This window comes from Magallana gigas, chromosome 10 (genome assembly GCF_963853765.1).
Source record: "Magallana gigas chromosome 10, xbMagGiga1.1, whole genome shotgun sequence".
Lineage (NCBI taxonomy): Eukaryota > Metazoa > Mollusca > Bivalvia > Ostreida > Ostreidae > Magallana > Magallana gigas.
The window spans coordinates 7,348,682-7,369,611 of NC_088862.1; the positions used below are offsets into that span (position 1 = coordinate 7,348,682).

The 20,930-nt window shown below is 33.1% G+C and overlaps 1 protein-coding gene across 4 annotated transcripts in view; it reads right to left on the minus strand.

The window, feature by feature from the left end:
• Window positions 1-5,331: 5,331 nt before the first annotated feature.
• LOC105329347 (polycystin-1-like protein 1) overlaps window positions 5,332-20,930 on the minus strand; it is a 105,550-nt gene continuing 89,951 nt past the window's right edge. For 3 of the 4 annotated variants that reach the window (XM_066073919.1, XM_066073921.1, XM_066073922.1), the window contains 25 exons: window positions 20,413-20,620; window positions 19,894-20,003; window positions 19,543-19,652; window positions 19,012-19,118; window positions 18,180-18,353; window positions 17,825-17,944; window positions 17,195-17,377; window positions 16,745-16,832; window positions 14,427-14,576; window positions 13,657-13,865; window positions 12,875-13,039; window positions 12,540-12,658; window positions 12,074-12,184; window positions 11,705-11,813; window positions 10,933-11,177; window positions 10,356-10,590; window positions 10,115-10,216; window positions 9,648-9,788; window positions 9,066-9,200; window positions 8,673-8,894; window positions 8,353-8,532; window positions 7,862-8,026; window positions 6,826-6,953; window positions 6,508-6,662; window positions 5,332-6,074 (listed from right to left, as the gene is read on the minus strand). In XM_066073919.1, the coding sequence (XP_065929991.1) occupies window positions 5,404-6,074; window positions 6,508-6,662; window positions 6,826-6,953; window positions 7,862-8,026; window positions 8,353-8,532; window positions 8,673-8,894; window positions 9,066-9,200; window positions 9,648-9,788; window positions 10,115-10,216; window positions 10,356-10,590; window positions 10,933-11,177; window positions 11,705-11,813; window positions 12,074-12,184; window positions 12,540-12,658; window positions 12,875-13,039; window positions 13,657-13,865; window positions 14,427-14,576; window positions 16,745-16,832; window positions 17,195-17,377; window positions 17,825-17,944; window positions 18,180-18,353; window positions 19,012-19,118; window positions 19,543-19,652; window positions 19,894-20,003; window positions 20,413-20,620 (4,342 nt within the window). In that variant the 3' untranslated portion in view covers window positions 5,332-5,403. The remainder of the gene's footprint in view (window positions 6,075-6,507; window positions 6,663-6,825; window positions 6,954-7,861; window positions 8,027-8,352; window positions 8,533-8,672; window positions 8,895-9,065; window positions 9,201-9,647; window positions 9,789-10,114; window positions 10,217-10,355; window positions 10,591-10,932; window positions 11,178-11,704; window positions 11,814-12,073; window positions 12,185-12,539; window positions 12,659-12,874; window positions 13,040-13,656; window positions 13,866-14,426; window positions 14,577-16,744; window positions 16,833-17,194; window positions 17,378-17,824; window positions 17,945-18,179; window positions 18,354-19,011; window positions 19,119-19,542; window positions 19,653-19,893; window positions 20,004-20,412; window positions 20,621-20,930) is intronic. The other variant, XM_066073920.1, reaches the window with a different exon arrangement.

Sequence of the window (20,930 nt, forward strand, 5' to 3'; positions counted from 1 at the left end):
TCACTAAACGTTTACAATGGTCAATTAATTAGTTCCTTTGCTGTTTAGTTGTTGCAAGAAATAGAAATTACCAATATTAAACATTGACGAAAAAAAGAATCCCATTTTCTATAGCCCCTTTCACAATTGGCGCACGATCAGAAGCGACTGAATATTCGTGCGACCGATAAAATTAGATACGAATCCTAAACTGTTGCCGAAATAATCGCATTTAAAAAAGTATTCGTACGAAATTCGCACGATCAAAACGAGCGTTGTAAGATGTAAACGCATTAAATCTTGCGATATATCTTGCGTCTATATGTAACTGCTGTACAATGAAAGCAACTGTTGAAAGATAATGCGATAAGATCGTGCGAGAGAGCAGGTGATCGGACGATGTAACGTGCGCCAATGCGATTGGACGTGCGATCATGCGTTCCATGGTACGAATGCTCGTGCGAGTCAGAGGGGTATATTTACCGCCGATTTCCGACGCTCTTCAGTAGACATAGTTGAAAGAGAGAGAAAACATGCCGCCCAAAAAGAAACAGAGATGCAGCAACATTTATTATTATACCTCAATATTCTATTATATTTGATTGGTCTAGAAAGTCACGTGACAGGGTGATTTCATAGGAATGAAGATGCCGATATGAGCATATGATGAAGACAGTATGATAAAATCAAAAATATTTAATCATTATGATTCTGATTCTTTATATATCACAAAACCAACTTAACTCTCTATGATTCGAAATTATGAAAGAAAAGTGAGACAGTAACAGAGGAAATCAAACAATCACGACGTTATTGCTATCAAAAAGTCAAACAATTTTTAGAAATCAACGTAATCAATCTATTCCCCCAAGGAAAACAAATTTCCCTCGGGTGATGCCCTTGGGAAATAAATGATTTTTCTTGGAGAAATAAATCTTCATTTTTCCCTCACCATCATGAAATAAATGTATATTGTTGAATTGTGGTCTGAAACAAAGATGCTTATACAGGGTTTATATACTAGTGGCAAAGCATCGCATATTACTGATAAGTCGTGTAATGATAGTAAAACGTTGCAAGATAACATGAGACATGTTGCGCAACAGTCTCATGGTCGCACAGTACGCGCTTAAACAACTGCGGTTCATATCGCGACCTTTAAAAATCGTGCTTTTGCGAGTACACAAAACGTTGTAAAACGTTCGTACTAATGTTCGTGCGTTGCACTGCGATGATTTGGATTGCATTTGTTCGCGTCTGAATAGTGTGCAAGTCCAATATTTTGAGAAGACTTGATACGAGCACTAAAACGCATGCAACGATTGCGAAAGCTCGTGCAACGTCTGCGAGAGCTCGTTTAACATATGAGAGAGCTCGTGCGAATCTAAAAAATTCCGATCGCAAAGCATTGTAAAGTGCGCGTGCGCCAATTGTGAAAGGAACTTATAGGAGAAAGGTTGATTATACGATATACGCAAAAGCTTTTGTCACTTATGATGGCAATTAACAGTTAACGGTTCGTCGTAGTTTCTTTAACATCACAACCTTGTTTCTTGACAATTTGTCTACAATATACGCAGTATTTTGCTTAGGAAAAAATGTCCTATCACCTGTGGTCTGTATGATAGGTACATTTATTATACATATGGTATATTATACCTAAGTCTTTACTCCTGAATTTAGAACTACAGAGTCAGATTTAACTACATTTACCATACAAACATTCTTAAATTGTTCTTTTAAAAAAAAGAAGATTAAAGGTAAATTATACCTATGTCTTTCATCCTGAACTCAGAACTACAGAATTAAATTTAATTAAATCTTCCACACAATAATTCTTCGTTTTCAATTGTTTTTGTCCGACTTTTTTCCCCCAGTTTCACATAACTGCATTTGAAGTGTATGCTTATTAATATTTGGACACATATACATCTTATTAAATCAAACAACTCCCGTCCTCCGAAAAGTAAAATGTGTGCATCATATAATCATAGTTTTTTTTTAAATTTAAATGTAAACAATTAAAGAAAGTAAAAATTTTTAAATTACAATACGAATAAGTCTGTTTAAACGGTTTTTTGTTTGGAGAATATATGCATCGGCAACAGCATTATTCGGAGTGTTTTTAAATCAATGAAATAAATACATGTATTATAAAGAAAGTTAAACATAAATAAAGTGTTCTTTAATATAATTAAGCAATTTCTAAAAGCATGTATTTCAAATATATGAGTGTGTTCATGTACGTGCAAGTGTTTAAAACTTTCAAATATGTTCAATAAGGAACAAAACAAGTGTATTTTATACAAATGTATCTAGAAATAGGAGAGTCGTTATTCTAGGATGGCAAACCTGATTGAACATCTGAAGCTGTTAACTTAATCATTTATTGGCTGGTTTTCTCCGCATTTGTTGACGTATTCTTACACACTGTCTCCTTGTAGGATTATAATCAACACTTAATACACCTAGAACTGCGTAGAAATTCCCGAAAATGTCACAACGATTTGGACATGCAAATGACTCATTCAAAGTAATTGGTTGTATTAAATTTGAGAGTTTTCTCTAAAAACGTTGAGATCTGTAAATGTATTATAATTTATCATGAAACCATTCAGCCCAAGTATATTCTAATTTAGACGATGGTACACATAGAAACCGATTTGAACACTCTCCACTTGGTATCTAGTTTATAGAACAGTGATGAACACTAATAATCTAACTTCGAAAAGTACCGAAAATCAGTATGCAAGCTTGTAGGGAATATTTGAAAGAAGACTGCATGTAAGGTACTGTAGATTTCAAATATACGACTACATAAATCAACATTGTACTGTTAAACTTGCCAAAAAAATTTCATAAAAACTTGTTCGTTTTTTATTAAGATTACCAAAAATAGGAGAGATCAAAGCCCATCTAATTTTTCATATTTTTTTTGGTTGAACGAAAAGCTAGAAATAAATCATATGTTACGTTCAAAAAAAAATTCAAGTGTAAAATATTCATACGATAACGTTAATTGGCATCATCAGCTGTCGTTTCATTAATTACCAAATTCTGAGTCAAAACTGAATAAATGCTTGCTTCTTGTAAAAGAACGGCCATTATATTATGATGATTAAGTAGAACTTTAAGAAAATAATTCCTGTCCATAAAATATGTATACGTATAAAGTGAAACAAACAAAACCAAATATTTCAGTAATCTCAATACTTTGATTCCTCATTGGTAACCGTAGCTCTTTGGCCAAACATTCGGTTGCGTAGTTTCGGTCGTATGCCATTACGCTTAATCTGTATGTGCTAACCACTTTAAAAAACCCAATCACTTGTTTAGGTAATGTCCAAAGCATGATAACCTTTTCTGAATTCTCTACGCAGTTCTGGATATACATATATGTGTAAATTAATATCAAATATGGAGATATTGTGTAAGAATATAATTACGAATACGGAGAAAACTATCAGATACTTTTTATATAAAATTCATTAGCAGTTCTTCTCTGTTATTCTGATAAAATATCTTTTGTACCATCTTCATTAAATCAAATTTTGTCCAATCAACCAAAGTTGGTGTATTTTTTCTTGATATTTCATTCGCCCTAATTTAGATTCAGTACAATAGAAAATATCTCCAGAATAATTTAAAATCATTAATGAATAGGCGACGTTTTTTGTTTTGTTTTCAATTAAAAGGTACGGTAGATTTTTTTTTTTATAAATTGTTCATATCTTTCAATATATTAAAAAAATAATATCCAACAGTTTTCGGCCTAGGTGGGCCACAAACTCGGACGCACCTCTTATTATCAATGGTGAACTGTTTAAACAAGTAAAAAAAAAAAGCTTCCTATTATTCGTAAACATTAGAATGAATACAGTACTTGTGCATGTAAAATACGATATACACAATAGTCTTTGTCACTTATGATGGCAATTAATAATTAACGTTTTGTCGTAGATCATATCCTTTTTTCTAGACAATTTGTTTACAATATACGCAGTTTTTCGCCTGGGATAAAACTTCAGCTTCTTGACGACATTGAAGTATAATTGTTAGTTCCTTCCAAAACACAATATAGCGAATTGATTATGCTGTTATTGTAATTTTACCATTTAAAACAACGACAAGAGCGATATATATACGTTGATATTTTATAATTTGAATTCAAAACCTTGTTAATGAAATCCATGCATGACCAACTACACAAATCTTTACTTGAAGAAAAACATACTCATTACAGTCCATACGCTGCTTAAATATATAGGTTATATTTCAAGAATGTAGGGATGTGTTGAAAAAGAAATTGTTTAAAAAAGTTTATACATGAATATTGCCTCCTTAAAGTTTTAATGAGGAGTGGATCACCTTTTTCCTCATTTAATTAATTGTCAAAATTAGATTATACATTTTAAAATAACAAGCATTGATCCCTTTTTCAGAGAGAATGCTGGAGAAAAACATACCCAGGAGAAAGTACTCTATATGTGGGCTGAACTTTTAATCGAATGATGCGCAATTGTTTTTTATGACTGCGTACAGTGTAAATGTATGGGTAAATAAGTCTGTATTTTGACTAAGTACAAGTAAGATTATATCCTTTGTAGTTTTTTCACAAGTAAGTTTTGAAAATTTCATCTGAGAGAGTATATTGCAAAACACCCGTAGAAACGCAGTTTACTCATGAGACATTGTGTACTGCGCAATAACACAATCTCACCAAACATATTAACACTAAAGAGTATTTCACTCCTTCAATTAACAGATAGCCCACGAAGGACTGTAACCTATTAGTTCATATCTAATTTTTACAATTCTTAATAAGTTTGGGTAATCTAAACAAGTAAATGAGAAACGACTTTTTTTCTTTTCATATTGACTTTAACACTGCCAATGACATTTTTTTCCCTCTTTTACATATACCTACAACGTACATGACTATGCGTGCAAAAATTAGATAAAATGTACAACATTTCATTTCGCAATCGTATTGACTCTTCCAGGTTACCATCTTTGACAGCTAGGAATATGTATCTCCGCAAAAAATCGTCAAAACTGGCAAAGATGGTATATGTAGAGTTGTAAACGAAACAAGGGGCAAAATTCAAGAATTCAGCAAGAGCATATAAATCAACAAAAACGACACATAATTCTTTAAGAGATAATTGAAAATCAGACGTCTTCTTTTTCTTAATCAGAGATCTTTCGTTAGTGATATTCAGATGAGTAATTGTTTTTTCATAATTGACGTAAAATGATATAATATATAGAAACTTGACATTTAAATTTGGAATGGTAATGATTTTAGTTTTCTTTTACTGATGAATTCAGCTGTTACTATAACGATGTCAATTTCTCTCACAAAACTTTTATTATAAAAACCTAGTACAATTGTAATAGAAACTCTAGAAATTTAGACGCATCTTATGCATTTAAATTTTCATCATCAATGTCTTCCAACACTTCTTGTTCAAGAATAACGAACTTATCGTCAGTTACACTTGCACATTCTCTTTGCTGGAGTTCACTTTCAATTTCGTCTAACAAAACTGAAGATAAATTAACTGGTCCCTTTCCTTTACCACGTGACTTTGTTTTACGCAAGTTCCGTTTCCCCATTGCTGTCACGTGGCCATGTAGAGCGTCTTGTTCAGAACCGGAACTTGATTCAGTAATACTACTTCCGCTGTTACTTTCACCTTTGGCCCCGCCTTTTTCTCCACGAATGCCAAACTTGTCTGCCTTTAGCTGACGTAATGTAGGACTACTGATTATTTGCGGCTTATGAATTTCATGTAATGGTCCCCCTCGAGATGTCCCGGGGTTTATGAAAGTTGGTTTTGCGGGCAACTCCGGTTTTTTCATACATTTTTGAGCTTTGATAACTGGTTTTGCATTTGGTTGACATAGTTCAGGTGATGCTTCCCCTACCGCTGGTTTCTTCGTCTTCTCTGTTGAGTTTTTCACCGACTCTGGTGAATCAGGGCTCGATGGACACTTCTCTTTGTCCCTAAGATTAGAATTACTAGCCTCCTCTATTTCTAATTTGCCAGGATTATTTGTTCCTGATTTTGGCTCTGTTTGTGGTGAGGTTTCTGAAACAAAATAATTTGTTAAAAATATGCTAAAAGGCTTGCAGTCTGAAAAAGATTGGCGTGTCTTCAAAATACAATTTATACTGGTATCTTTACAATTATATCTATATTTCTGTATAAACTTATATTCATCCAATGCTTAATCAGTTTTCAAGCACAAACCTGTTAGGTATTTTGCATTTACAGTGTTATTCAATTTTTAAAATTATGCTGTATGATTTCTTAGGTTAAAATAATTATAGCCTTTCATATAAAGATCCATAAGCCTTTTAAATACATATTAGATCACAAAAAGCTGATAAATATAAACTAACGATAGTATCCATTTTCACTATCCAAATTTTTATGCAGTTTGCAATTAATACACTCAATCTATTACCTTGCTCCCTCATGTTTGGGTCTGCACCAATGGTTAATACACTCAATCTATTACCTTGCTCCCTCGTGTTTGGGTCTGCACCAATGGTTAATACACTCAATCTATTACCTTGCTCCCTCGTGTTTGGGTCTGCACCAATGGTTTCGTTTTCTCCCCCTGTTTGTCTTTGAATCTGTAGCTGGCGGAAAATCTCTAGTTCTAGATGCGACCTTGAAACAATGACCAATGAAAACACTAAATATATTTAATATCAATTATATTTAAATTACAGCAAATTACAGTGATTTTGTCTTTCCAATATGACATTGTCTTTTAAATTTACATTCATAAATATATTTACTGCTAGTATTTGCTTGGTATAAAAAAAACAACCTGATTTGATTTTCCTGGTCTTTTGATAAACTATCTGTTCCAAAAAGCTGTGCTAAGTAGGGCTCCTTTGAACACAGGTTGTCTTCGATTTTGTGAACACGGTGTTCAAGTCTCTCTTCATCATGAACCTGAATTAGTTCAAATTGGAGAATTAAGCCACTGCCAATGTAGCTATTTGAACTAGTCCACGGCGAATTTTCGATTGAGTTCAAAACGTTTTTCTCTTTAGAAACTTACATTTCTTATCTTAAATATGATATATTTAGCCTTGATTTCATAAAATACTATTTAGGGAAAATATGTGAGACATTTAGAATGTTTCACAGTTTAAAGGGACTCCGATTTCAATTTGTTTTAAATTAGTTCAGGACGATCATAAATTCTTCTAGGAGGATGAATTTAAAAAAAAACAAACGCTTGTTTTGATAAAACAATATCAGAGAGTATTATATAATGACATAAATCCTTATGAAACAAACATCTTTCATGTTTTTATGATTTTTTTTGCAGAATTATTATCTTTCAAGGCATCACAGAGGAACACAAATCTATAACATATCGCACTGAAATTTTTTTTCTATAAGGAATTGTCATATTTCCATTACGTTTACTTATTATATCACAAAGCAACACCTGCAAAACATTACATAGATTCAAAATCTCTTGCCAACGGTAATTTCATACATCTCATGAAGGGGGTGGGTTATTACAATGAAAAATAATCATCATTTTCCTAGATATTGTTATGCAAATGTGTGGTTTCGTTGTTATTACATGTAAGTGCAATTCATTCACTAATTACAATATAGATCAGTACCCGTATTTACTAAAATTCGTAGACGTAGAAGTTACGAATGACGTAAGATTAAAGTTCTAAACACTTGAAATGGTATTAATTTAGCTACTTTTACACGTAGGTTTAGGTTTTGACGTAATTTTTACGTCAACGTCATTTTGTGAATACCGTTTTAGACGAAAACGTACGCTTCGTCTAAGTTTACGTCTACGTCTATGAACTTTAGTATGGGTTCTGTACCTCAGATCCTGCACTGGATATCCCGTCATCCCCCGCGCCATAGGTTCCGTCCGAATCTGTGAAGTAATTGGTTGGTTTTTCTGGTAAAGTGTGGGATCCGGATAAAGCGGCGATTCTGTAGAATAGCTCGTCCACTTGGTATTCGATCTCAGCCATTGTAAACTCCTAGAAGTAAATGTAAAATTAAAATGAATTGTAAAAGGTGTAGAACATCTATACCTGTACATGACAATTTTTTTTATCATATGGTTACTGTAATTTAAAATGATTTTGAACTTTTCTTTTTTGTATAATCTACAGGTCTAAGATTAATTTTCGCAAAGCACCTAATACCACCGTCGGATGGTTTTCAAAGTTAAATTGTGACGCTGTACAAGTATCCTTATCTTGGCCTTAGTTCAAAAAATAATGAATAGAATATACATTGAAGCTTAAGAAGCTTGACTTGATAGACACTGCAAGGTTATTTTAAAGTAGGGAAAAAATTCTACCGGTGGCAAAGTATTGTCTGGTTCGGATTCAGTTTCCGTGCTGGTATCAACCGTTCTAAACCCCGCCAGTTGATGGAGCATGCGCCAGTAGTACGTTAGCGTTTCCGGTCCACTTAAAGCTAGCATCTTATGCTGCCGCCTTTTTGTCACGTGAAAACGAAACGTCAAGAAAGAAACAACCTGAAACAGGAGAGTGTATTAGTTTATTTTACATTACAATTGACATGCTAAGTGGAAAAACTATAATGTGTTTCCACACCTATTTGAATTAATTTTTCTTTGAGAATACGTAGGATTGTGTGATATAAATAGTTGCTTACGTAAATTGTGGACAGACCGAGGCCAAATACAGTCATGAAAAATATAAACATCCGGGTAGCGTGTATCAAAGAGGGTTCAGAGGTCAGATCAACGTAGCGCCCAGACAGTATGGCCGACACGGTAAAAATACTGCTCCACATATCCACAAAACCGAAGAAGAAGGCACCAAATAAGGCATGGCCAAGACCAGCAAACCCCAGTAGCAACACAAAAAGCAGAATCTACAAATAAGTCAATTTAGTTTGATATATTAAAAATTTCGAATTATTTTGCCGGTCGGGAACAAGTTTCATTTTAAAAACGTTGCCAATCACAAGTTTCTAACTAAATATTAATTCTATAATATGATAGAGAAATATCAAAGAGGAAACTCTAAATTCAAAACTCATTACCGCCAACACTTTCAACTCTCTATGAGCACGGCTGTATATTTTTCCAAATAGAAGAAACAATCGCTCGTATCTCAGAAGTCGCAGAGATTGCAAAATGACTACAAACAGGATAAAGCCAACCATACACCGCAACATCTGAAAGAAAAGTTTAACAATAACTACAAACTTTCATATGAACAGGCGTTGTATTTCTATAGTATTTTATTTTTCTTCCAAATAAAATCTCGATTACAATGATTTTTTTTTTTCTAATTTGAAAATGATGATAAGTAACTATCATTTTTTAAGTATCTTTGACACTGTTACAGTGAATTAAAAAACTACACTACCATCAAAATGTACAGGGATTCTATCAATACTCGTAATTTCATTATATTAATTTTCTTGGATTTCTTTGTCGAGTTGATCAACGAGAATAATTGTGTAATATTATTATGTAGTATTCAAAACCTAATGTATTGATAGGAGCAATAGCCATCATGATTTGAAATACACTCGAAACTGTCATTTTCACCACAAAATCTGATGCCCACGAATACTGATAAAGCCACATTACTTAATACAATACGTTTTAATAAATACCTCGTCCCAGAATGTAACAAAGGAAACATCCACGAACTCCTCGTTGTATGTCGTCCTCTGTTGTTCAATAACATTAGACACCAATATGAATCTGTAGATGTTACAACCGATGTACGCAACGGACACCAGGCTTAAAACACTCTGTAAACCAAGAACACTTGAATAATTTGGAGTCAGATTTGTGTATAACTTCTAAACCATGACTACTTGTTCCAAATTTTACGTTACATAGTCCTTTAATTACTGACATTCTATAATGTTTTTTAATAAAAAAAAAATCAATAACAGGTATACCTTAAAAAAGTACCTTCAATTATTTACGAAGACTGCCAATTAATGTTAATGATTCGACAACTGTGCTTAAAATTGCACCTCTCTCTCTCTCTCTCTCTCTCTCTCTCTCTCTGCCTATCTGTCTGTCTGTCTGTCTGTCTGTCTCTCTCTCTCTCTCTCTCTCTCTCACCTACCTGTAACACTTTCCAACCATAATGTAGAAATTTCATTTGTAGTTTAACGATGTCATATACAACAATCTTCAGTTTCCATAGTGTCTGTAGTATGAAAAGCAGCTGAAAATATAATCAAAAGAATATTCAAAAATTATCTAAAGGGAAATCATTTTATTGTAAGAATTTTGAGCTAAATAATGTAAAAAATGTTGCTACATATGTATTAACAAACTCTGAAAAAAATATAATGACGTTATACCTCACAAAAAAGAAGGAAGTTATCTGTCCCTGACGTATACTTGAACAGATAGGTGGAGCTGATGCTGTGACCTGGGGTCACTCCGCCTGTATCCGGAATTTCCAGGTACAGAATGACGGAGGTGAAGAGACCAGTGGACGGGTGGAACAGCGTGAACTCCACAAACACGGCTTTGGTGGAGTCGTCCATCCATTGAGAGGAGGCCAGTCTCTGAATTTGAAGCACGGACTCATTCCTATAAATGCGGGGAGGAAAAATGACATATTCATGACGGTCTATGTTGGTGTAACGTCATTTATTTCGCGATAAACACCATTAATACCAGAGCTTTACGATATTTATTTGTTTTTGTAGATTTTTTTTCCAATGGTTAAATTAAAAGTTTAATTAAAAATGAACAACAGAGAAAAAGCGAAGAACATTGCTAAAAGGAGAGTTTTAAAAATCAAGACTTGACTTTTAATTAAGCATTATTTTCTTTCCATGTGTTAGTTTTAAGACCAAAACTATTCCAAAATACAAAAGAATGACAATTTGTTATATATTGCATGGACGTAAAATGTTACAGTAAAAATACCTTGAATGATTTAGCTTAATCACGTGACCAGAGTTGTCATATATGCCATGTCGACCGAACAACAAATAAGGAGAAGATTTTGACTGGAATGTAGAGTTCTCGGGTTCACTTGATCCAGTTATAGAAATATTTCTACATTTTAATGAGAGATAAGGCATATCATTCATGGTCGCACATTCTCTTTCTGTGGCCTTGACCTTTCGCAACTGGACGTGTCCGATGATGTAACCTTGCAACACTAGTTTCTGAAGCAAAAGAGAGAAAAGTATATATATGTATTTCATGATAATGTCGCTCAGAACATACAGTCTGTGTTTAAGCTTGCTGTTAAGACAAATACATTTAATACTATTATATTTTAACTGATGTGTTTTGAATTTTGGTTTGCATACTTGTATTACGCAAAAAGAAATTTGGAGAAACTGTTAATTCTTATTGGAAAGAGAAAGGATTTCCTTAACACCTACTTGTATCATGTTCAAATCATGAAAATTTTACATGTACCTATGACGTCACCCAGACACATCATCGGTTGTTCACTTTTCAGACTTACTAAACGTGGGAAATCCGCAACCTACATCACCACGTAAGACGATGATTCATATATCAATTACTTTTAAACGATTGTGCGCACCTGCTTCAGGTATTAGAGAAGCAATATTTGAAATTTTAATTTGTCGCAAACATGTCTAAGGATATTAATGTTCAATTAGAAAGAACCACTCTGCGCTTTTTAAAATATGAATTATTTCGATGCAATATATACTGGTACCTGTTTGCTTGCTGGATTTTCCTTAAAGATACTTTCCATAAATGTCGTTGAAGCCCAATCATACCATTCCTGCCTGAATTTTATCGATGTAAAATTTGGAGAGCCATTTCTTCAATTGAAAAAAAAGTTAGTTATAAATCATAGTTACCATTAATTTTTTTAAAAAAAGTACACTACCTTTTTTCGATTGAATAAGATAATGCAATGATAATATTTTTGCTTTACCTGAAGTAAACTAAAATTTTTGAAAAAAAACGTGAAATAGCATTACATCAAATGCAAGGTGTTATTAAAGGCAGGATGTGAAATTAAAGTCTAGAGATGATACACGTGTTAACAAAACCTAAAAATAAATGTTTTAAGAAGTACCCAATAAAATGATCTGTTACGGCTTTGTTGAGATGATATACTGGACTGATGTCTTTTCCATACGCCATAACAAGGACAATGAGGAAAGTGGCTACTAAGGATACTATATCCCTACAAAATGAAATACATCGCATAATACAGTATATATTTCTCTATAACGTATTTTTTGCATTTTTTTTATTTCGCAAAACGATATAACATGCATAAATTACATGTACATGTATGTCCTATATTGTGTCAAACATCTAACTTTTTAAAATTCACCAAAAATGACAGGCGCAAAATTGAAAAAACAAAACAAAAACCGATAGACCTTATTTTGTAACAAATTGCTCCTAAAATGAATATACAGTAAATATACACCGAAGAATAAGTTTGAGTCATTTCTCTAGACTTCAAGAAATAAGTTTCTTAAAAATACGGATATGGTAATTAAAAACCATTCAATCAAAAACTATGAACCTACAACAGAATTGTGAGAGCTTTTTTCTCCTTCATGACTTTTTTTCTGGATTCGATCAGCTGCTTCTCCTGTGGAGGCCTAGCAAACCGCAGGTACCGAGATCTTTGCCGCGCAGCTACAGCCTGAAGAGATCGACCAATAGCGCTATGGTATCATACAGTTAAATTGATATTTGACAAACGTTACTAAAAGCAGAGCCAAAGTACATGTAGTCATCCTTTTCAACACAGTTAATAAGTGAAACATTAATTTTTCAAATAAGAAATTAAAGGCAAAGCAGGTTTAAATGATGTTTTGAAAATATCCTATTATTCTGAATTTTTTTAATGAAAATTCACCTTGTCTAACTCCTCTGCCTCGGTCCAACTTTCACACGACTGTTCCTTTTTCCTACGAAATATTTCCCTTTCCGCGTTTTCGCCGAAATAGGATTCTTCATAATGGTCCAGGATGCTGGGATCACATCGATACCGCACAGTTGTGTACAATACCGCAATGAATATCTGTTAATTAAAATAAAAAACATTTCATAACAAACAATTTTTTAAAAATTAATAAAGCATGCAACATTAAAAGCAAAACTTTTGGTTACAGATTTGGTTTCTTTGAAAATTTATGATTTTCTGTTCAGAAAATGATATTTTCTTCCCGTTGATAAATGCACAATTTCGATTATATTAAAAAAACACAGCCAAGAGAGGCAGATAAAAACACTTGAACACAATTAGGCGTAAAAGGGTTAGACCAGATTAATCTATAATTAAAAAAAATTTAATTATTAAAAGGAAAATATAAAATTTGACGCTTGCTCAATAGAGCTAGACGGTCGTATTCACTTTTAGTCTTCATTTATCCCTTCATTTAGTCTTTATTTATCCCCTGCAGACGAAATGGTCAGTTACAATAGAAGGGAACATTGACATTCTTAACCAAAAATATTAGAATTTGTTCTATCTTGTCAACAAATTTACATAATTTATGTCGTAAAATTATATGCATGTATGTATTTAATTCTTTTAAGGGCAGATATGATGGTTAAATTATTGACCACCCAGCTCTGATGGTTAAATTGTTGAGTGTTCAATCTCTTTAATAGAGCACGCAATGAATATCAACTGACCAGGATTGGATGGACGACGAATATACAGAATAACACACTGATGTAGAGAGACTGCAACCAAAGGATGCTACGGACTTCATCAAACCGGAAACCGATCCAAATCGTCAGAACTGTTGAGCAGACGATAATAAGGGCACACAGAAACCACGTGACGTACTGCATCCACGTGGGCAGGAGCAGACGAGAGTTGGGGTTCTTCTTAGACGGAGCTAAAAAAGGTGTTCATAAAAATGCTATAAAGATATTACATGTAACGGGCAAGCAAAGAAATCAATGTTGCGATGTGCAAATGATCCTAAGTTTCTGATAAAGTTGGAAATCTTCTCAGTAGTACTCGAAGCTCCTTATTCCAATGAAATCATTTGCATGTACTAATTTATCCTTCGCCGTTCTATAACATGTATTATTTTAAAATATATATTACGTTGTAAAATCCTTTTTTGATAAACACAGGTATGTCGATGTTAAGGTAAGTGTTGTACCTATCTATAAATTGTTCCATGTTACCGTTTATGATAACAAATCACTCACCTGATGAAATATTGCTTAGATAGGATTTAATATGATTTTATATTCCGCTAGTAATTTATTCAGGTTTTTTCAAATTCAGTTTACTTAAATATCTAATTAAAATATCTTGCTAAGATTTTTTTCTTTTGATATAATTTCTACAATACCTAACAGAAACTTTTTTTTCATAAATTATTAACAAAATATACCATAGAACAAAGAATATTTATTTTTTATTTTTTAGATCTACTTTGGCTCACCTGGACAATTGGCCGAGCTCTGACTGCTCTCCGAGGCTGTCTTGTTCTTGACGCTGCTGTTGGTAGAACTGAGGGTCATCTGTGGTTGGGGCTCTGTACTGTTAGAGTCCTCGAAACCGCTGGACGCCATGTCCGTCTCTGAACCTATCACTGATGAAAATGTGAAAGAAAAAATGTCTTTATTTTTGCATGCCTAACTATTAACCTTTTTTTCTAATTTTCTAGTGCTAACTAACTATAATAGTTTCTTTTTGGCCTGCTTTGCGATATAAATATGATTGACCACATAGAAAAATATCTTTAAAATCAAACAAACAAACAAAAAATCTCTAGAATTAATGGTTAATTGCCAAAAAAAACCTGCGCATTTTCAAAGTGTCTTAGTACACAGGCAGTAGCAACTGAAGATTTTTGAACGTTCTGTCTGTAAAGTTATTGTTGTTGGAAACTAATGAAAATTGACATTACTAAAAGAAGGAAATTACATGCGATTGAAGTTTTCAAATACTTATTCTTGTGCTAATCTAGAATTTACAGTACTTGGATTGATTACATACATGTGCTGTAGATAGCGGTTTATATTCTTTTTAAAACCGAATGGCAGAGGGTTTTTAAAACGAACAGAAGAATATTAATTTTAATTTTTAGAGCTTTAATTTCTTTCAAAGTACAATGTACCTACATTATTTGAGTACGTTTCTACATTTTTTGAAAAATTATCTAAAGTTTTTAGTAAGTACATGTATCTGATTTACTGGGAAGCACCTACATTTATTGTACAACTTCTTACATTTACTGAGTAGGCACCTACATTTATTGAACAAGTTCTTAAATTTACTGAGTAGGTACCTATATTTATTGAACAAGTTTTTAAATTACTGAGTATGTGCCTACATTTATTGAACAAGTTCTTACATTTACTGAGAAGGTAACTATATTTATTGAACAAGTTCTTACATTTACTGAGTAGGTACCTACATTTATTGAACAAGTTCTTATTTTACTGAGAAGGTACCTACATTTATCGAACAAGTTCTTACATTAACTTACATTTACTTACATTACTGAGTAGGTACCTACATTTATTGAACAAGTTCTTACATTAACTGATTATGTTCCTCCAATTATTGAACAAGTTCTTATATTACTGAATAGGTACCTTAATTTATTGAACAAGTTCTTAAATTTAATGAGTAGGTACCGACATTTATTGAACAATTTCTTATATTACTGAGTATGTGCCTACATTTATTGAACAAGTTCTTAAATTTAACGAGTAGATACCTACATTTATTGAACAAGTTCTTATATTACTGAGTAGGTGCCCATATTTATTGAACAAGTTCTAACAATTACTGAGTAGGTACCTACATTCATTGTAAAAGTACTTACATTTACTGAGTAGGTACCTAAATTTATTGAACAAGTTCTTACATTTACTTACAGTACTGAGTAGGTACCTACATTTATTGAACAAGTTCTTACATTTACTGAGTAGGTACATACATTTATTAGGCAAGTTCTTACATTTACTGAGTTGGTAACTACATTTATTGAACAAGTTCTTATATAACTGAGTAGGTGCCCATATTTATTGAACAAGTTCTAACAATTACTGAGTAGGTACCTACATTCATTGAAAAAGTTCTTACATTAACTGATTAGGTACCTACATTTATTGAACAATTTCCTACATTTACTGAGTAGGTACATACATTTATTGAACAAGTTCTTACATTTACTTTCATTTACTGAGTAGGTACCTACATTTATTGAACAAGATTTTACATTTACTTACATTTACTGAGTAGGTACCTACATTAATTGAACAAGTTCTTACATTTACTTACAATAACTGAGTAGGTACCTACATTTATTGAACAAGTTCTTACATTTACTGAGTAGGTACCTACATTTATTGAACAAGTTCTTACATTTACTTTCATTTACTGAGTAGGTACCTACATTTATTGAACAAGTTCTTACATTTACTTACAATAACTGAGTAGGTACCTACATTTATTGAACAAGTTCTTAAATTTACTGAGTAGTTACCTAAAGTTATTGAAAATGTCTTATATTATTGAGTAGGTACCTACATTTATTGTTCAAGTTCTTACATTGACTGAGGAGGTACCTACATTCATTGAACAAATAAAACGATTTATTGAGTAGATACATACATTTACTACTGAGTAAGTAAATACATTTACATTTATTGAGTAAATAACTAAATTTACTGAGTAAGTTCATACACGTATTGTACAACTACTTACAGTTATTGAGTAAATACCTACATTTACTGGGTAGATACCTACATTTACTGAGAAGGGCCTCGGTCTGTGAACTCTGACTCTCCTTGCTGACAGTTTGTTGTCGCTTGATCCATTGTTTTTGTGCCCAATTCTATACGAAACAAAACAAACAAGAACGTTGGCGTAAATATTATCATAATAAAAATTATACAATTCCCACCTTATCTGTCTCACAGCTCACAATCAATTTTAGTTACGAGGATAGAATTGATAAATAAGTTGTTTACGTATGATATACCGGTATTAACTTGCTAAAACTGATTGTTTTCATAACATTTTTGCTCTTACTTTATTGTATTTAATAATATTTTGTACTTTGCAATATGCCATTGGTTAATTTTTAAACAGGCCTGTGTGAATTCAGTTTTAAATTTATTCTTAAGTTAACTGTAGGACCAACTATCAAAAATAACATTAAACATTAGACATTTCATTTCAGTTTGAGACGGATACCTGTATAGCTGGCCAGTTCAAAATAGATTGATCAAGAATGGAATACGTCATAATGGGTTGGACCACTTCTGCCGAGGTGTCAGTTTCCTCTTCCTGTGAGTTCTCGTTCGGTTTCCCGCTCGGATACGCATCTTCATCTTTGTCTTCTGCTGATGACGTTTTACTACGCGCTGTTGGAACCAGCTTAAATAAAAATGAATGTAAAAAACAACGGTCTTTTTAACCACATTGCACAATGAAATCCAATTATCCTTATATTCTTTTTTTTCTTTGACAAAACTTTAATATAAATGTACAAATCTTAGTTGTTTGAGATAATTTGCAAACAAACTACAAATTGCGTCTGAAAAAAATGTTTGATTTATTTTGACCTTTAAAGGACTAACGTATGTGCGGTATTATGCTTTTCTGCCACCAAAATTAAAGTTTTATAAAGAGCTTTAAAAATAATGTAGAAGATAGTTGAAATCAAATTGAAAATAAGTGTGTAAAAGGTTTTCACTGCAGCGTCATAATGTAGAGATGACGTTATGAAGTGGTTAAACTAGGTCAAATTATTGTTACATTTTCAAAAAAATTGAACTTGTTACTAGATTCTGAAATTAATCTAAATTTGAGACCAACGCGTACCTTGCTTCTCCGGAATAAAAAGGACAAAATAAAATTCAATGGAATGACCACCACACAGCAAACGACTCCAACAATAACGCTATTCCAAGACAGGTCCAACAACCTAAACTCACCGTGGTACTGCAAAAGCAAGCGAAACATTAAAAAACATTTCTTTACCTAATATAACAATTTATGAGTGCAATTTCATTAATTTTTACAGTTCGTGGACAATAGATTAACCAAATGAATTTGTTGTCGTTTTTTAATTTGAAGAAAATTCATTTCGAAAATCGACTCAAAAAATTAAATCAAAGAAAGTTTGCCTTAATTGAATGTAGTGATACACAGGTGTGTTCTCCACATACATTCTCACCTGTTTATAGGTGTAATGGTACACCAGGGTATTCAGACACATGTAGACAGAGAACAGGGTCAGACAGCAGGTCAATCTCTGGGTCCGCGTGAACTGACTATAGGAGGGACAGGTAAAGGGCGATAACCACAGGTGATAGTCCGCCAGGTATTGCGTCCCCTTGGTCAGGAACACCTACAGTCAAAAACAATACATGTGTTGATAAAAAGAAAATGGATATTATACATGTGAAACATAATGCGTTCAGATGTTAAAAAATTGACAATCAAGCAGATCTATTAAAGGGACATGGTCACGATTTTGGTCAAAAATTATTTTTACAATTTTAATGTTTACAATGCTTCAGTAAGGCATTGTAAATAAACAACCATGCAAAATTTGAGTGTCGTTCGTTAAGTTGTAAGGGAGTTACAGAGCTTACATTACTTTGCTATGTTAACAAAACTTTTTTTACGTTTGGAATATTGAGGTAAAAATTCCAGTTTTAGAACTAAAATGTATGTGTATGATAATAACGTTAAGAACTGTCTATTTGTGCTTCAAATGAATAAGAACATAGACAAATTAGCTTGAAAAAGATTTTTACTGGTATATTGAACATACGTAAACAAAAACAAGGCACGAGCCTTGTTTACATGACAAAGAATTGTGAGTCCTGCATCTTGCTTATAACTCTACGACTGACTCTCAAATTTTATTTGATCATTAGAAATACATTCTTAAAGCTTTGTAAATAAGAAAAATAGAATTTGACCAAAATCGTGACCATGTCCCTTGAAGCAATCATACATGTTCAAAAATAGATATGATGAAATAGATTTAATATCTTTACTCGTTTGAACCCCAGGTTCCCGTCCAGTGCCAGGAACTCTCTCTCCACTTTCCCGTCCTCCTCCTCCACCGCCAGCCATTTCTCTGATATAAAGTAGAACTCACGTTCTGGGAAATAACAAAATAGACCGTTATTATTTTGACTCGGTCTTTCATTTAAAACAAATAGGCAAAATGGTTGAGAGTAATAATATTACTTTTCTTGCATAAATTGAATACCGGTATTCAATATATCACGTTTCAATCAAACAAGTTTGTTTACCATCAACATTTTATATTAACTACCTGCGGATTTTGAAAATAGGATTACATAAAATAACATTATCAATTTTAATAAATAAATCAATTGAATCTTTTTTTTTAATTTGCATAAAAACCAGTGAGAACTCTGTAAATAAAGAGGTATGAGGTATATTTGGAATAATTTTGGTATTGCATAAATTATGTATCCTTTATTTGTTGAAAGAGCAACCAAAAAGTTTTATACATTTTAGAAAAAAGTTTAAAAAAAATAAATGATTGCTACACTGACCATTGTTAAGGTCCTTGACGATGACCCGGCTCAGGTACCAGCTGGGGGAGGATCCAACATTGTTATGCCAAATCTGAACCTTCCAAATTTTACCGATACTCTCAGGCAGCCTGTACAAAAGAAAAACAAATGAAAAGCATGTTGTCTGTGTTAAATCAATGCAAAATTTATACATCCTTGTGGGCAATCAAACCTTAATTCAAATGCAAGCACTTTTGGGGGCTCTTACTATTGGGATTCATTGTCAACATCTGCGCAATTAAGTGTCACTTAAAGGCGGTATACAGAGCAACAGTTTTAGTTAAAGAGGGTTTGTCAATACCAAGCTATTGTGGATATCGTGAGACTTACGTCAGAATGAACTTGTCCCTGGAGTTTCTTTCAAACATCGGTCTGTCGTCATCACTGATCAGTTCTCTTGTACCGGACATTCCCTCCTCTCCGTGCAAAATTATACTGATCTGAAAAAAGAGCAAAAAAAAGTTTCAAAAAAAAATTAAAAAGCCAAGAACAAAAAAAAAGATAACTTAATAACTAAAATAAGTTAAGTTAACTAAAATGATAAACCTATCTAAATAAACCCATGTGTTTTGTAGTAAGAGTATTTGAGGAATCAAAATATAGACTACAGTTAATCACTTCTACATTTACATTGTGTCATAATGGAGTCGTATTGTAAATTATGAATTACTTTGGTACATGTAGGTGCAAATAAACAATTTACAATATGGCAACAGATTTTGTATTTTTACCGAAACAGTCGGTTTGCAAGCATACAAGGGCGAAATTAACATGCATAGAAAAAACTCAGTCTTAATATCTTGATTTTTTTCTTTTTAATTATCGTTCTACTGTTCTAGCTCCTCCCACCTTAGCAGTTGTTCCAGCCCCCCTTCTGAACCCCGTTTCCACGATGACCTCGAACTTCTGCTTGTCGGTGAGGGCGTTGTCCCTGAGGTAGAGTATTCCCCCCTTCCTGGCGTCGTGACGGTCCGCCCTATGACAGAGGACCATCAGAGTGACGTATACTAGCAGCGCCATCACAGTCAGCGTCACACAGACGGGGTTCTCGTTGGCGCTAAAACAAACCATTGATTGACATGTACAAAATGAACCATTATTTAATAAATGTATAAATAATACTGTATACAGAGTAATTTTCGCCCATCTACACTTGCAAACAGTTTCGCCCCGTCTTGAATTCGCCCAGACACAGTTGTGTTTTAAGAGACTGAGATAATTTGAGACATTGAAATTCGCCCGCTCACAACGAGGGCAAAAGGCACGAAAATAAAACGGGGGTGAATATTTTCCTGTATACAGTAACTAAATGAACTTTTGCTGGCGTTATATTTAATGAAGGGTGTTCATCTATAATTACTCGAAGG